Here is an 18,329-nt window from a genome sequence, read left to right as displayed (position 1 = left end):
GCAGGTAAGAGTCAAGCACATTGCTGTGGGTCTGGAGTCACATACAGGCCAGCAAAAACAGCACGGTCCCTCCCTAAAATGGGCATCAACAAATTGCTGGGTTCTTCCTGACAATTGATTCATGGTCATCATTAAGCTCTCATTTTCAGATTTTAAAATTTGTTTTCAAACTCTACCATCTGTCATGGCAGGATTCAAATTCAGGTCCCCAGCATATTAGATAACAAAGTTTAGAGCTGGATGAACACAGCAGGCCAAGCAGAAAAGCTGACGTTTCAGACCTAGGCCCTTCATCAGCAAAAAAAAAGAAGCCACTTTGTTTATGTCCATCCTGGCTCCACAAAGACCAGTCTGCGCCATAACAAACATACATAGAAGTAAGCCATTCGGCCCATCATACTGCTCCACCATTGAATAGGATCATGGCCAATCCCAACATGCCTCATCTATTATCCTGCATTTCTCCCCCACAATCTTCTGTTCCCCCTACAGATCACCAATCTACCTGCGTAAGGACTCTACCCAGACAGCTCTGTGACAAGGATGTTCAAGTACATTCAACCCTCATAGGGGATTCCTCCTCATCTCGGTCTTAAATTAGTGCTGCTTTATTCTGAAACAAAGTTCTCGGGTCCTAGACACTCCCAGAAAGGGGAACACCTTCTCAGCATTTACCCTGTCAGGGCTTTAAAAACAAAAAACAACACAGAAATCACCTCTCATTTGTCCAAACTCCAGAAACTGGAATTCCAAACTGTTTAGCCTTCACTCAAAACAATCCCTCCATATCAGGGATCATCCCAGTGAGGCCTTCTCTGAACTGCCTCCAAAAAGAAAAAATCCTTACTAAAGGCAGACAAAACTGCTCACAATACTCTAGCTGTGCTCTCACCAGCACCTTGTACAGGTGCAATAAGACTTCCCCACTTTCATACTCCAAACCCCTTGAAATAAGGGCCAACATTCCATCAGCCTTCCGGATTACCTGTTGCATCTGTGTGCTAGCCTTGTGTTTTGTAAAAACTAACATTTTCAAACATCATTGAAACTCATCCATATTCTGTTTTATTTACACCTTTATGGCGAAGTTTCACATGTTGGAGATAAAACAGTCACTTGCAAATTATCTGGCTTAAACAACAAGCCAGATACAGAACACATTAATGAGCTTTATTTCTACAGCTACTTTAGCAGAACAAGAGATGGATTTGTAACTGGAACTGGAGAAGACTGGTTCTCTCTCTCTCTCTCAAAAATCTCAGTCTCTGAACGACACTGCCAGATAATAAAGCAATTTAGAAAAAAAAAAGAACACTATTCAACTGAGACCTGGAACTTTTAAGATTGATGAGGATACAAAGGCATCAAATTTGACAACCATGGTTTCAGGTTAAAACTTAGCACCTCAAAAGGAAATTCCAAGGACTTTTAAACCACAAATTTATCTGAAAACTCTTTCACACCAGGTACTTCCTCCTTTTCAAACATTTTGTTTCTGTGTTGGTGCAGTTTGATGTCATATCTTGATTAGTTTCCCCCAGGGCAAACTTGTACTCCTTTTAGTCAGGGACATCTTGCAATTATTTGATTCTGATGAACTAGGGAATAATACTTCTATTGGACTGAGTTATACCCACATGCATAAAAAGTTAAATAAAAGAAGCTTTGTTGCGTCCAACCGAGGGAGTTAAAACAACAGGAGCCGAGTCATCTCTCCTCACTAGTAATAAAAAAGTTTTGAAGAGTTCAGGAGTAGTTTCCTATTGTAAGGTAATAGCAACCCTACAAAGTTTGCACAACTCTGGGACTTAAACTCAAATGAACTCATTGCAGCATCACTCTTAGTTAAAAGTTCACACAAGTTGCCAAGGCAATAACCATGCAGAAATAAAAACTAGTCAATAGAGTCAACGTTGTGACAATTAATATACTTCAGTCGATAACATATCTTAGCATAAAGATTTTTCCACTATTAAATGGACAGCCTCAAATGTAGTCACTTCATCAGTGAGCCCTGCCAGATCAATCATCCTTCAGGAGCTGCCAGCCAACTCACTGCCAATGCCTTTAGTCTTTCAACTATAATCTGGATTTCTCTGGTCTAGTGACACTTGGTATAAAAATAACTGGCTGGAGAGGGAGGTGTTTAGTCAATATTATTGCCGAGACACAGCTAACGCCTGAACTCAGTCAGTGCCTTTACACTGCAAAGGGAAGGAGAACAAAAACAAACTGACCACACTTGCAACTTTTTCTTTAAAAAAAAATTACCTCTGGTCTCTTCTCTTTGAAAGGTCCACAGCTAAGAGACAAAAAAACCAACACGTCCTCAAAATGTTCAGACTTGTGCTGCAACCAAACCAGCTTTTAAAGAGAGTAGGCAGAAGCACGAACTATTTGCTCCTTACAAAAAGGAAAGAGCACACAGAAGCGCAGGACTGACCTCTTCACCACACAAGTGAAACATCACCAAAACATCTTGCAGCACGTGGAGTAAGTTGCAAGAAAATTCCATCACAGAAGCTCATCTTCCAGTAGCACTGTGAGCAAGCAGAATGGGGGTAGGGTGCAGGGAAGTCAAGGGCATTAAAGAGACGACCAGAAATATTTTTGAACTTAAGAGGTACAGAAACAGGGTAAAGAGAGAGAGAGTTATGGAATACTCAAAAATCTCAGTCACTGACAGAATTTGGTTATGACACACATTCTCCTTTCCTCAATGCAAGCTAAACTACATTCTAGAATGTCAACAGGATCACTGTTTCAGGTCTGGTGACTCTTCCTCAGAACTCTCACCAGGCCTGAAACGTTAACTGTTTTCTCCTTCGTGGATGCTGCCAGACCTGCTGAGCTTTTCCAGCAACTTTGTTTTGTTCCCAATTTAGAGCATCCATAGTTCTTTCAGTTTTTAAAAATTTAGAATGTCAGACTGTGCATTCCAGACCGTGGCATAAGACACCAAGTGATACACGCTAGCGAAATTTTCACAGTATCATTCATAAAAGCAGATATAACCATGAAGACATCACTGTGCAAAGACAAACTTGAGCCTCAAGTGCAATGTATTACAATGTGATACAAAATGATAAAAAAAACTCAGTTCAGTAAAGTCTTTTTTTAAATAAATGTGTTGGATTTGCCATAGTCCTTCATCATGCACCACTCCCCGAAAATCCTGGAAATGAAGAATACTTCAAACTGTGCAGTAAAAATATAAGGTGTTGGAGAAACTCAGCAGACCTGACAACATTTGTTGAAAGGGGAGTTGGACAGGACTCTTCCTTCAGATTTTTTGTCTATTCATGTCTGCCTTTTCACATCCCAAGCATTCCACTGTCAAGAGTATATGAAGAAGTGTGAAGCTGCATGAACACAGCAGGCCAAGCAGCATCTCAGGAGCACAAAAGCTGACGTTTCGGGCCTAGACCCTTCAGAGAGCTCTGATGAAGGGTCGAGGCCCAAAACGTCAGCTTTTGTGCTCCCGAGATGCTGCTTGGCCTGCTGTGTTCATGCAGCTTCACACTTTGTTATCTTGGATTCTCCAGCATCTGCAGCTCCCATTATCTCGATTACCACTGTCAAGAGCACCTGGTTATTGTTGTAACTTTCAGAAATACTGCAATTTCTACCTTGCAAACTCCCAAAAACTACAACTCACCAGTGACGTTGGCCAATAGTAGTGGCCATAAAATATTAGACGAGATACCAGGGAGAAGTCAGCTTTTAAAAACAGGGACACATGCTCTTTACATCCACCTGAAGGGGCTGATGGACTCATGCTGCATGTGTCCACTGTACAACATCATTACGACAACGATTCATTCCCTCAACCTTGCACTGAAGTGACAGCCCCAACTAGGTCCTTACATTTCTGCCATAGTGCTTGATGCCTTCCGTCGCGAGGCAAGGGAATCGACAAGAATTAGGCTCAAACTTTGTCCAACTCTTCCGTTCTGATTTCCAAATCCTCCATATCCCTGACGTTTTCTAACATGGGTTTTACATAGTTAGTGGGAATGAAAAGGAACACAAATGCAGATAGCCATTTAAAATTAAAACAAAAACAAACATTCTAGAGCAGGTATGTTTATGGGGGCCTCCAAATAAACTAAATCCACCAGTGCTAGCACCAGCATGAGAAAAATAGGCAGTGGTTCATCCCGTCACCAGCATTTTGCCCTGAAACTGACCGCCCTCAACGCCCAAGAGATGATCAAGGAGGAGGAAACTGAAAGAAATATCTGTAAAGAACAATCACAAGACTGACAACCATGCAGCACAAAACGAGTCAATTCAGTCCAACGTGTCTGTGCTGACTCTTCAGTGAGGCCATCCAATCAGCATCACTTCAGGTCAAAGCCTGGTAAGCTTTCTCTGTACAACTTTTCAATCCAATATAAAAAGGTGGACATACAGACGTAGATCAGCTCAATGACGAAAGCCCCCATAGAACCCATTATCTACTCAGCAATCTGACAGAAAGGAAAGGAATGTTAAAACAAACCTCCAGCCCCTTACCCAAACATTCAAAATTATGATGGTATTGACAGGTAAATACTAACTGACAGGGTCACTAACCAGGGGGACAAAGAAATGAAATTGAACATAAGCACAATCACTGTGAAAGGATGCAACTTCCAAAAGAAATTGATCACTGTTGCATTTGCAAGCCAGTTAACAGAGCAAATGAATCAAAAACATTTTAAAGAGCAGACACAGGCAGGGTGGCCTTCTGGCCTCTGGCAATCTACAATTCTACCAAACCTTCCGCAGATCTCAATTTACACACTGATTTTGTACCATTTATTTTGTTCATACTCTGCATTTACCACTGCAGGTGGACAGCAGTTTTGTTTTGCTTCACAATGGGTAATAAGTGATCAGAGAACTAAGGTGCCAAACCAGTCATTCATTTTTGCCCAAGTTTAACACATTTTGAATGAGCCAGGGGCTGACTGTATTTTGTAAGTAAGCAACGCACACAAAACTAAGCACACTGTCCTGGAAACTCTGCGTGCCTGATGAAACTCCATATTCTACTCTACTGTAATAAAAAAGAGATTTTTGTCCTAAATAATACAGGAACTAGGGGAGGTGATGGCCCAGTGGCATTATCATGGGAATGTTAAACCAGAGACACAGTTAAAGTTCTGGGGATAATAAAACGTGAGGCTGGATGAACACAGCAGGCCAAGCAGCATCTCAGGAGCACAAAGCTGACGTTTCGGGCCTAGACCCTTCATCAGAGAGGGGGATGGGGAGAGGGAACTGGAATAAATAGGGAGAGAGGGGGAGGCAGACCGAAGATGGAGAGTAAAGAAGATAGGTGGAGAGAGTATAGATGGGGAGGGGATAGGTCAGTCCAGGGAAGACGGACAGGTCAAGGAGGTGGGATGAGGTTAGTAGGTAGATGGGGGTGCGAGGAAGAACCGATTAGGGAGGCAGAGACAGGTTGGACTGGTTTTGGGATGCAGTGGGTGGGGGAAGAGCTGGGTTGGTTGTGTGGTGCAGTGGGGGGAGGGGGACGAACTGGGCTGGTTTAGGGAAGCAGTTGGGGAAGGGGAGATTTTGAAACTGGTGAAGTCCACAAAGATACCATTGGGCTGCAGGGTTCCCAGGCGGAACATGAGTTGCTGTTCCTGCAACCTTCGGGTGGCATCATTGTAGCACTGCAGGAGGCCCATGATGGGCATGTCATCTAAAGAATGGGAGGGGGAGTGGAAATGGTTTGCAACTGGGAGGCGCATCTGCTCCCACAATAAGACATTCCACTCCCGCACATCCCAGATGTCCAAGTTCTTCAAGGACCGCAACTTCCCCCCACAGTGATCGAGAACACCCTTGATCGCGTCTCCCGTATTTCCCGCAACACATCCCTCACACCCCACCCCCACCACAACCACCCAAAGAGGATCCCTCTCGTTCTCACACACCACCCCACCAACCTCCGGATACAATGCATCATCCTCCGACACTTCCGCCATCTACAATCCGACCCCACCACCCAAGACATTTTTCCATCCCTACCCCTGTCTGCTTTCCAGAGAGACCACTCTCTCCATGACTCCCTTGAGTGGAAGAGTGGCGAGAAACAGGTCTGGGTGGGATGCTGTGAGGGTCGGTGTGTTGGACTGAAGGGTCTGCTTCCACACTGTAGAGCTTCTACTGCAATGCTGAAGGGATGCTGTATTCATAAGTGTTCTGGCTCTCAAATAAGATATTAAGCCAGCTTCTTAACTGCCCTCAGGCAAAGAGAGAGATTCCATTGCACTATTTTGAAGGAGGACATGGGTGAGTGCCCTAGCATGGGAGGCAGCATGTATAACAATTCCATCTCTTGGAGAAAGTCAGTTATCTCTTGGCTATCTGCTTGTACAGCATTCTTGAGCCAGAATTTCTGACATTGAGGCAGTAACAGGGAGGCAATAGCCTGCATGTATCATTGCTCAACTGTTAACCCCGAGGCCCAGACAACGTTTTGGGAACCCAGGTTCAAATCCCACCATGGCACCCAGTGGAACTGGAGTAACAAACAAACAAACAGGAAAATAAAAGAATCTAATGATGACCATGAACTCGTTGCTGATTATCAGAAAAACCCAGATTCACTAATGTCCTTTAGGGAAGGAAACCGCTATCCTGACCTAGTCTGGCTTACATGTGACTCCAGACTCTCAGCACTGTGGTTGACTCTGAGCAATTAGGGATGGGTAACAAATGACATCCACACCTAGTGGATGAGTTAAAAAAAGCCCAGTGTTTAATTGTTGGTAAAGCATTTTGGGGCTGTGGGGGGGGACAGGGGAGAGAAATTGTGAAAGGTGCTATATAAATGAAAATCCTGTTTCAGAATCGACTCGGACTGGAGAACAGTTCCACATCTACTGAACATCCTCAGCTAGACAGAGACCCTTATAGGGTGAATCCAACAACAAACAGCTCTCGATGAGATTTACAACGGATCTTTGTCCAGTCCTGGTCCTTCCTCTCTTTGAGAGTGAGTGAGAGAAAGAGGGAGTGAGAAAAAGAAACAAAAACCACAATGCTGTAATAGAAGAAGCACTAGTTAACTGTATTCCCTTATTGAAGGGGAAGACCGAGCATGCCACTGACAGAACGTTTGCTGTCATTCTGCGATAGTCACCTTACTCCATGCACATCTATGAAAAACTCTTGGATCTCAAATTGAAACATTATGTGAATTTGTACAGCAAACATCTTCAACATTCATAGTTCAAAAAAAACTTTGAAACTGAGTAGAAGGCAGTGCTTCCTAAAATTACAATAATATTTCACCTCTGACACAAACCTAACCCATAAACCTCCAATTAATTTGCACCTACAGTCTCCAATTAATGCACTTCAAAACCTGCTGGTGCTTTTGAAGTTCCTCCATGGATTGGGTAGACTAGCCTATCTGAGCAATTTACTCCAACATGCTGTTCACTGCCCCTTCTTTCTCCCACATATGCACAGGAAGTGGATGGTTCACTCACTGTGCCAGCTCCTCTTAATTCACTCACCAATCCAAGCTGCCTCGTCTCCATGGCTACTTTCAGACTTGGCCTTTGAACTTTTCATTTCCAAGCCACCCAACACTTCTGTCACCACCATGCCGCCTCTGCCTGTTTTGCTCAGCACTGCCTTCTAAAAGGAGCAGTACTGTATAAATGCAGGTACCTACTTGAAGCAAACTATCAGTGTGTTTCATTGCAGTGAACAAGTTATACTGATGGCTAAAGCACAGACTTATCTATAAACTGCCTCTTTTCCAAGCTAACTGAGCACGAGGCATCCTTAAACTTTAACATGGCTTTTCCTTTTTCACAGAATCATCACTAAAGAGAGGCCTTTCAGCCCATCAGGTCTGTACCACCAAGCTCTTTGCAATTCCTCAGTAGTTGGAGGCTCTCAACACCAAATCTTCAGTCTTAGTGGATAATTGATGGGTCTGAATATAACTTCCCATTAGACATTTATAGCCTTAATTCACAGTGTGGGGAAGAGAAAGAGGTAATCATCCAGAAGTAACTACAGAGTGTCTAAAGTCCTCTAGAAAAATGCCACTTTACACCCTTATCTCTCACAAATATAATCACAATGAGGAAAGTTTCCTCAAAAATAAAAGGGAAATGCTTTGCTAGTTTACACAACATTCTAGGTTTAACTTGGTCGAGTTTTGAAGAGTCACACCACACTAAATATCAACCATCTCCTCCTCTCTCCACAGATGCTGCTAGACCTTGTTGAGTCTCTCTAGCAATGTCATTCCAACTAGGTTTAAACGAGTTTTCTCGGAGACCATGAACACCCCACCAGCCTGTCCTTCCAGCCACTTCTCTCCAGAGCTGGATGAGCACAGCAGGCCAAGTAGCAGCAGAGGAGCAGGAAGGCTGACGTTTCGGGCCTAGACCCTTCTCTCCAGTATTTTGTTTTATTTCTTCATCACTCTCCGCCTCAGCGAGTTTCGCGTTCTCACCGCCCTGCAGGCGAGGGAAATTCTGCTGAATTCGCTGCTGGGATCTTTATTCCCCTGTTACTTGTTAACTAGGGCAGCCACAACAGGTTACAGGATCAGAGATAATGGGAACTGCAGACCGATTTCCTACTGGTAAGATTCCAGGCTTACCTGCAAGTGGGAAGCATCCAGTTTCCCCCTGACCTGCCCAACCCAGAGCCTGTATACACGAACAAACAGCATCGTTGCAGCTGATAGTATTATTTCCCGGGAAGTAACGATCTTTACTGCGGGTAAAGAGAGCGAGAAAGAAAGTTTCTACCGTTACTCTGGATAAACTAACAGAGCTCTCAGGACGAGAAAAAAGTGCCCTTTTCTAAAAGAAAACTGAGCTGCCGCGCCCTAGTTTGAAAATTGAGGAGTTACTGAATTCGAAGCGTCAGCTCTGCTTTCCCTCCACAGCTGCTGCCGGACCTGCTGAGTTTCTCCAGCAATTTCTACTTTTGTTTCTGATTTCCAAAACTTCCGAAGTTTTGTTCTATTATGCCACTAAAATATGTTTATTGCACCAAACGGTCCTTCAGACAAGCAGAATACGTGTTCCCCACACCGCACACAAACTCCTTTGCAAAAGATCTTAAACCATTTCCCCGTTTTGTGAATTATCTTAAACCTATGCTGCAGAGATTGAGATGCAATTTGGCTTATCGCGAAGAAGATACGGATAAAAAAAATTCTTTCTTCGCCTGTCATGAACTGACATATGCCCTTTCATTCCCTGGCTGAAATTAACTAAAACACGTGGAGTGCATTTGCCTTATTTCGCAGCGTGTTTAAAACAAAACTAATCCAAAAATATATACACATATACATACTAATGCCGCTTACCACACGGCTGCAGATGAAACACTCGCTTAGAGTCCATTGCTGTTGTCTCTGTGTTTTAGGATCCAGAGCTGCCTCAGTCTAGCTCTCAGCGCCGCTTTTTAAAACAAGAGCCCCACACCGAAGCGAAACCGATCCAGCAAGGCGAACCCAAGAAACGCCTAGGGGTCCCGACCTCCGCCTTTTTTTAAATTAACCCACCGCACCCCCCCCCCGAAAAAAAGTTTTGTTTTAATCAAGAGAAATTTAAAACACCCACGTGTAGCACATCGGATTGCGTTGAAATCAGCATAATGTTAAAATAACAAAAAAAAATTATTGGAAGCAAAGATGTTCAACTCTGTTATACACACACCCCTTCCCCCCAAAAAAAAGTTCGTCGTAATTCTATTTTATTTCTGTTAATTTCACAAACAAACGTAAACTTCCGGGATCAAGAGATTGCGGATTTTCTTTTTGAAATTGTCATTCGTGGTGGCTCGCCACGTTTTCTTCCCCTTCAATCGGCGCATCTGAGGAGCCAGCGCTATAAGTACAGGTAGCTGAGTATGTGAGGGGCAATATTTAAAAGTTTTGTTCCCTGCATTGAGACCCTGTTTCCGCAGCACAGGCTCAGTCACACTGACATTGCTTTGAACTGGGACAGTGAGTAAAGGTCAAACAAGCTCTGGGATGCAGACTGTCAAGAGCATCGGAAGACAATACGTGCCAATGATTTTACTTTACGAGCAATCGGCAAAAGATACACCAGGAAATAAACAAAGCAGTTAACATGAAAAGAGAGGTCACACGTGCAACACATCAGCATAAACTGTATGCACAACGCATTACTGAAGGTCCAACTGAAGCTGCGGACGCGCCTCAGGCAATCTGCAAGGGACTTTTTTTTAGTTGATGTGTTCAGAGATGTTACACTTGATCTCCTGGCTCAATCGTGGGGTCACTGTAACTGCACCACAAAGCACCCTTCAACCTGCGCGTAGTTTTAAAATGTCCGAACTGTTGAAGCTGGAAACAAGAAAAAGATTGCTGGAGAAGCTCAGCAAGTCTAGCAAGAGAAAGCAAACGTAAAAGTTTTGGGTCTAGCAACCTTTTAATCAGCCTATTCAGAAATGTTATTACACACCACTATGACAGAATAGGACTTGAACTCAGGCCTTCTGGTTCTCGAGGCAGGGACACTGCCACTGTACCACAAGAACAGCCACTCTTCCTGCCACAAACTCGGAGTGTTAACAAGTTAACTGAAATCACACGGCGATCAATTAATGGGACACATGTCAAGACTATTTCATTTGAGACTCATTAAAAAAATCTTTTGAATGGTGATTTATGAGACATTTTATGACATTTCAAACAACAAAGGAATGAATTGTCAAAGAAAGTGAGGTATGTTAATAGAGTTCTCTTTATTTAGCAGCCTCTTTGTCATAGAACCGTTGAGTTTTTGCAGCACAAGGGGAGACCTTTTAATCCATCATGTCTGTGCCAGCCATCAAATATCCATTTTTCAAATCCTATTTTCCAGCACTCAACCTGTAGCCTTGGATGTGATGGTATTTTAAGAGTTCATCTGAATAGTTCTTAAATGTTTTGAGGGTTCCTGCTGCTACCACCCTGTCAGGCAGGAAACTCCAGAATCCCACAGAGTAAAAAGAAATCACTCAAATCCCTCTTAAACCTCCTTCTACCCACACAGATTCTATGCTTTCTGAACCTATATCACTTCTTGCTATCATTTGAATTTCATTCCTTACTAGAAGGCTCGCCACCTTCTTGCCCATCCTTTCAATGGGATGTGGGTCCTAGGATATTTAGGTCTCTTTTTATTCATGAGATGAAGGTGTCACTAGCTAGGCCAGCATTGGTTGCCCATCCCTAATTGCCCAGAGGGTGGGCCATTTCAGAGGGCACCGTAGAAACAATTTCATTGCTGTGGGTCTGGAGTAACGTGTGGGCCAGACCAGGTAACGATGGCAATAAAAACCAGAAAGAACTGCAGATGCTGTAAATCTGGAACAAAAACAAAAGTTGCTGGAAAAGCTCAACAGGTCTGGCAGCATCTGTGAAGAAAAAATCAAAGTTAATGTTTCAGTGACCCTTCCTCAGAAGATGACAGTTTCCTTCCCTAAAGGACAGTAGTGAACTAGATGGGTTTTTCCATCAATGGACAATAGATTCATGGTCGTCATTAGATTCTTAATTTCCTATTTTTATTGAATTCAAATTCCACTTTCTGCCCTGATAGGATATTACCTGGGTCTCTGGATTAATAATCTCATGATAATACCACTTGGCCGTCAGATAGCAACATTTCTGTATAAGTTATCAAGTTTAGTCTCAAATATAAAATCCCCACTTCGAAACATTTAGGGATCTTTTGGCACCATCACTAATTCTGGACCGGAAGGTCCAGTTTCGAGTCTCACTAGCCATAGATATGTAATCAGATGTGAGCAAACAGGTTGATTAGAGATAGTATTGATGCTGGAAGTGGCTAATACACTTAGAAGCTGTACAATTGCAATGAACTTCATGAACAAATCCAAAATAGTGTGAAGCAGGACATCTGCTCTCCCCCTTCACCAATTCACTGGCTGTAAGGAGAGAGGCCATTTCGCCCCTCTAACCTTCTCTGTCATTCTACAAGATCATGGCTTATCTGAATGTGAGCTCAACTCCACATTCTCAGCATTTCTCAATGACTCCTGTGTTAGTCGAGAACCTATCGACATCTGCCTTAAAAATATTCAATGACCCTGCTTCCTCTGCTCTCTCAGGAAGAGAGTTCCAAAGACTCATGATCTTCTGAATAAAGATAATCCCTTGACCCTATTCAGCAATTTGATTAAAGCATAGCTCTAATTCCACTGGCTCACCTTTGATCCGCAATCTTTATTGAACTGCCTAACCAAAACTGATTAATCTCAATTTGAAATTTTCCCTTCTGCCCCACCTACCCATCCACATCCAGCCTGAACAGCAATTTTGAGGAGAAAGTACTTTTCCCACAATCAACTTCATGAACATATGAACATAGGCAGTAGGAGCAGGAGTAGGCCATTTGGCCTATCAAGCCTGCTCCACCATTCAATAAGATCATAGCTGATCGTTTCATTGAATCAGCTCCACTTACCCATCCGCTCACCATAACCCTTAATTCCTTTACTGTTTAAAAGTATATCTATCTTTCCATGGACAATCCACCAAACCTGCACATCTTCGGTGGGAAGAATAGACTTTCACTCTAAACAGGCATAGAATTCAGAAATCTGAAGCAAAAAGGGACTGGAGAGTCTTAATTGAGGATTCTCTTAAGGCTAACATGCATGCTCAGTTGGCAGTTTGAGGAGGCAAATGCAAAGTTGGCATTCATTTCCAGAGGGCTAGAATACAAGAGCAGGGTTGTACTGCTGAGTCTGCATAAGACTCCAGTCAGACTGCATTTGGAATTATATTTTGGCCCATATCTACAGAAGGTGATGCAGGGGGTCCAGAGGGGATTTACAAGGGTGAACCTCAGGTGAAGGGCTTGTCGCACAAAGAGAAATTAATGATTCTGGGTCTGTACTCAACAATGATTAGAAGAGGGAGATTTCATTGAAACTTACAGAATACTTAGTGGCCTGGATAGAGTGGATGTGGAGAAGATGTTTCCACTAGTAGGAGAGACTAGGACCTGACAACACAGCCTCAGAGTAAAGGGACGACCCTTTAGAAGGAGCATTTTCTTCCTTTAAAGTATTCCACTGAAGTATTTCTTTAGAACGAGCCAGCAGCTGATGAACATATGGAACTCATTGCTGCAGAAGGATACGAACTGCAGCACAGGAAAAGGCTCTTCAGCCATAAGACCATAGCACAGATGAGCAGAAATTAGACCATTCAGCCCATCAAGTCTGCTCTGCCATTCAATCACAGTTGATAAATTTCTCACCCTATTCTCCTGCTTTCTCCCTGTAACCCTTGATCCCAATCAAGAACCTACTTATCTCCATCTTAAATGTACTCAATAACCTGGCCTCCACAGCCTTCTGTGGCAGTCAATTCCAAAGATTCACTACTCTCTGGCTGAAGAAGTTTCTCCTCATCTCTGTTCTAAAAGGTCTTCTCTTTACTCTAAAGCTGTGCCCTTGGATCCTAGTCTCTCCAACCAATAGAAACGTCTTCCCAACATCCACTCTGTCCAGGCCATTCAGTATTCTGTAAGTCTCAATTAGACCACCTCCTCATCCTTCTAAACTCCACCAAGTATAGACCCAGACTCTTCAAATGTTCCTCATGTGTTAAACTTTTCATTTCTGGGCCCATTCTCATGAGTCTCCTTCGAACCGGCTCTCGGGCCAGTACAATCTTCCTGAAATATAGGGCCTAAAACTGTGCACATTACTCCAAATGTGGCCTGACCAGAGCCTCAGAAGTACCTCCCTGCTTTTATGTTCAAGTCCTCTCAAAATAAATGCCAAAGTTACATTTGCCTTCCTAACTGCTCCAAGGCTAAGTCATTGAGTGTATGTAAGACAGACACAGGTAGGTTCTTGATTAGTGAGGGAATCAAAGATTATGGGGAAATGGCAGGAGAATGCGGTTGAGAAACATCAGCCATGATCGAATGGCAGAACAATTTTAATGGGTCAAATGGCCTAATTCTGCTCCTGTGTTATATGGTTATAACACACTGCCATGGCAATCATGAATTGAACCCAGATTTCTGGCCAAGAATTAGGGTCACTGTTTCCTGAGAACCCCCCAATGAAAATTTCTAAACAATAATATTCAGACTTTAAAGACTACGCTGAATTGAATCCAGATCCTGCTGGCTGGGAGGTGATGATGCTATCATTGCGCTTCAAGTAATCATAAAATGAATATCCTCCACTTTCATGCCTTCAGCCTTAATTTATTTATTTAAAAATCAACTTGTTCAGAATTGTTCTAGTACAACTCCAGAGTAGTTGGAATTTAAATCTGAGTCTTGCTGGGTCAACAGTACCACTGCACAGCACTAATTAAAACAATGAACATGAATGGTCAACTTCTGCACTTATGAACTCTCGCTAGTTTGTTCTTTGAGAAGGAGCCAATAGCATCGGGTCTAACTACTATTTCCAAAACTCTATTCCAATTTTATTTGTCGGCCTCTACGCTTTCCCTTCCAAATTACTCACCACCACCTTCTCATGGGAAATTATCAGTGTGCAATAGATACAGGCTTTGCCAACGATGCCCTCATTCTATAAACAAATAAGCCAAACCAAAGTGTTTTCTTAAGATAGTTGCTTTTGGTCACTTTTTCTACCGTTAATTGTCACTGGGCAGGTAGCCCCTTTGGAGCCTTTTGGGAAGAACTAGTGCTTCAGGTAAGCCCCTAGGGATCCAAAGCCGTTGATAACTTCCTAATCTTACATATTGCTGGCAGGTTTCCCTTCAGGGACACCAATGTATAATAAAAAGGACCTGATATTGAAATAAAGAAATTTGTAAAATTGAAACAGCGCCTTTTAGGCTCTTGGATTGTCCCACAATACCTTCCCAGCCAATTAAGTACTTTTTATAATGTATGAGCGCTGTCGTAACATAGATAAACACAGCAGTCAATTGTGCAGACAGTCAGCTCCCATAAACTGCAATGAAATAAATGCTACATTGATTTTTTTTTGGCTGAGTGATAAATATTGACCATGATATTAGGAGAACTCCATTCTTTTTCAAATTATACCATGAGTTTTTCCTTTAACTTTAGACTGACTATCTGAGCCAGAAAGTCACCATTTCTGGTGATGCATTTCCCCCCAGAACAACTCTAAATAATCAGTCCATTATTGTCTACTGCAGGCTTGGAATAAGGATTAAATTATGATTCTACTGTAACACCAAAGGGCTAAAGTGAAGTTGTAAAATGGATAAATCAAACAGATAGGGAACTTCCTTTCAAGTTTCAGATTGAGGAATATTATCAAAATAGAGAATTTTCCTCCATACCTTTATCAACACATTCATGGGCTATGAGCTTTGCAGGCAGTTACATTTTAGTGCCCATCTTTAATTAGAACATAAAACAATCCAACACAGGAACATGCCCTTTGGCCCACGATGATGTGCCAAATACGATGACAAATTAAACTAATCCCTTCTCCCTTCCCTTGGCCCGTATCCCACCATTCCTTGTTTATCATGTGCTTATCAAAAAGCCCCTTAAAAGCCCCAATTGTATTTATCTCCACCACCAGCCCTGGCAGTGCATTCCAGACTCCTACCACTCTCCGTGTAAAAAACCCCTCACAACTCTTTTGAACTTTCCCCTTCTCACCTTAAATGCATGTCCTTTAGTACTAGACTGTTCAACTCTGGGAAGAGGATTCTGACCGTCAATCCTATCTATGCATCTCATAATTTTATAGACTTATATCAAGTCTCCCTTCAGCCTCCACCACTCCAGAGAAAACAGCCTGACTTTTCCTAGCCTCTCCTTATAGCTCATACCCTTTGAACCAGGCAGCATCCTGGTAAACGTCTTTGCACCCTCTCCAATGCCTCCACATCCTTCCTGTAATGTAGCGACCAGAATTGAGCACAGTACTCTAAGTGTGGCCCAACCAAAATCTTGTAAAGCTGCAACATGACCTCCTGACTCTTGTACTTAATTCCCTGACTAATAAAGGCAAACATGCTATGTGTCTTCTTTACCACCCTATCTACTTGTGTGGCCCTATCTAGATGTTCCGGCTTCTCATCTCCCCTTTGGTTCGTCTGTCAATTACCACAAGCAAAGGAGAAAATTGAGAAGGGAGGGGGCAAAGAAAGTTATTGATCATGTAATAATATTGCAGCCATTAGATGGTGAGGGAATGGTAAGAGACAATTTGATAAACATAGCTGAGAAAACTATTAGGTGATGGTCATCTATTCTGTTTTTGAGTTGTGTAATTAGTCCAATTGGATTTGCCAGGACTGGTTGGCCTGAGTTATAGGGAGAGGTGGCCAGGATAGGACATTATTCCTTGGAATATAGGAGAATGAGGTGTATAAAATTGTGAGGAACATAGATAGGATGAATGTAGGGATAGTGGGATGAATGTATATAGTCTTTATTCCAGGGATGGAAAATTGAAAACAAGCGTGCATAGGTTTAAGGTGAGGAGAAAGATTTAAGAAGGACCTAAGGGGTAGCTTCTTCATGCAGAGATTCGTGTGTATATGGAATGCCAGAGAAAGTGGTTGAGCCAGGTACAATGTCAATGTTTAAAAAGCATTTGGATAGGGACATAGATGAGAAGGGTTTAGAGGGATATGGATCAAATGCAGGCAATTGGAACTAGCTGAGTGGGTACCATGGTCAGCATGGACCAGTTTGGGCCAAAGGGCTGTTTCCGTGCTGTATTACTCTATGACTGTATCTGTCTTATTCCAGTTCTTTGTGTTCAAATGGTATGTTTGAGTTTTTGCTGCATTCAGCTTATCATATCTCAAAACCAGTCATGTGCAATTCGTCACATTGAAAAGCAGTGACTGAAATCAAGGCAAATACAGAAGCCAATCCACAAACATAAACGACTTGACTGATGAGTGAAAATGAGTTCTTTGGCGCCATGCTGGCTAGGATAAGTGTATTATTTCCCTTCCTTTAAGTAAGTGTCATAGGATTAATAACATCCTTTAAAGGGGTTCATGGAAGTGAAATTTCACAGGGATTTGTGCTGCACTTCTGTCAATGTTGCGCAGGAGTTCTGGAAATAACTTTGAGAAAATGTCCCACCCCCCAAACTCTCATTTACATCTCTGGTAGCCTTATATCGTCTCGATTCTGCTCTGAAGTGTAAGCCTAGGTCTCTCTAGATTATCACAGTGACTGACTTGAAGAGTACTTAAATAGCCATAAAGTGGGAATTGTGAAACATAAATGGCACTATATAAATTCAAGTCTTTCTTCACTTAGTTTTATGCAGAAGTTGAAATGAGGATTAGAACTTGCCGCAACAACAAGAACATGCATATAGACTGTTTCACACAATAACAGAGGCAAGGCGTTTTGAAGGAGTATTACCAAATAAACACTAGCACCAAGTCAAAAGTGAATATACAGGGCAGATGACCCAGGTTCTTGGTAAAGATGGAGGAGTTTAAGGGGCAACTCAAAGTTGTGAGAGAAATAACAAAATCTTACAATGGGGCAGCACAGTGGCACAGTGGTTAGCACTGCTGCTTCACCGCGCCAGGGACCTGGTTTAATTCCACCCTCAGGTGACTGCCTGTGTGGAATTTGCATGTTCTCTCCATGTCTGAGTGGGTTTCCTCCAGGTGCTCCAGTTTCCTACCGTTGTCCAAAGATGTGCAGATTAGGTGCATTGGCCATGCTAAATTTCCCCATAGTGCCAAGGGATGTGCAGGCTAGATGGATTAGTTATTGGAAATGCAGGGTGGTAGGGTAGGGGGACAGGTCTGGGTGTGATGTTCTTTGGAGGGTTGGTGTGGATTTGATGGGCTGAAGGGCCTGCTTCCACACTGTAGGTTTCTATGATCTTAATGAGCATGAATAGGATGTCTGATCCAGAGTATCCGTCTGATGTTTCTACTCCATACTAACCTTCTCCCATCCCCTTTCATTTAACTGAAATCCCCTCTAATAACATCCTCAGGGTGACCATTGACCAGAAACTCGATTGGACTTGCTATATAAATACAAGATCGGGTTAGAACAAGAAACGCACCTACAAGATCAGTTTAGAATGAGAAATGCACCTTCTGACCCCCTCAAATCCTGACCTTAAGAGGTTGAGAGGTGACTTCATAGAAGTTTATAAAATCATGAGGGGCAATGACAAGGTGACTGGCAAAGGTCTCTTCCCTAGGGTGGGCAAGTTCAAAACTGGGGGGGCAGATATTTAAGGTGAGAGGAGAACAGTTTAAAAGGGACCTGAGGGGCATCTTTTTCACACAGGTTCATATGTGGAATGAACTGTCAGAGGAAGTGACAGATGCAGGTACC

At 42.8% G+C, this 18,329-nt stretch overlaps 1 protein-coding gene across 7 annotated transcripts in view; it reads right to left on the bottom strand.

Moving 5' to 3' along the window:
* The window catches only part of slc4a11 (solute carrier family 4 member 11), a 212,498-nt gene that overhangs the window by 143,366 nt on the left and 50,803 nt on the right, over positions 1–18,329 (bottom strand). Inside the window, exon 1 of one of the 7 annotated variants that reach the window (XM_048532889.2) lies at positions 9,603–9,632. The exons of 3 other annotated variants lie outside the window; for them this stretch is intronic. Coding sequence is in view for 1 of the 4 variants with exons in the window: in XM_048532833.2 (XP_048388790.2) it covers positions 9,347–9,383 (37 nt within the window). In the remaining 3 variants the exon portion in view is untranslated. Of the gene's footprint in view, positions 1–2,271; positions 2,292–8,629; positions 8,735–9,346; positions 9,470–9,602; positions 9,633–18,329 lie in introns of those variants that run through there. 3 more of the 7 variants (XM_048532833.2, XM_048532880.2, XM_048532898.2) reach the window with 3 other exon arrangements.

This window comes from Stegostoma tigrinum, chromosome 1 (assembly GCF_030684315.1).
Source record: "Stegostoma tigrinum isolate sSteTig4 chromosome 1, sSteTig4.hap1, whole genome shotgun sequence".
Taxonomy (NCBI): Eukaryota; Metazoa; Chordata; class Chondrichthyes; order Orectolobiformes; family Stegostomatidae; genus Stegostoma; species Stegostoma tigrinum.
Note: the sequence above shows the minus strand (reverse complement) of the source record. Positions and strands in the feature narration are given on the sequence as shown.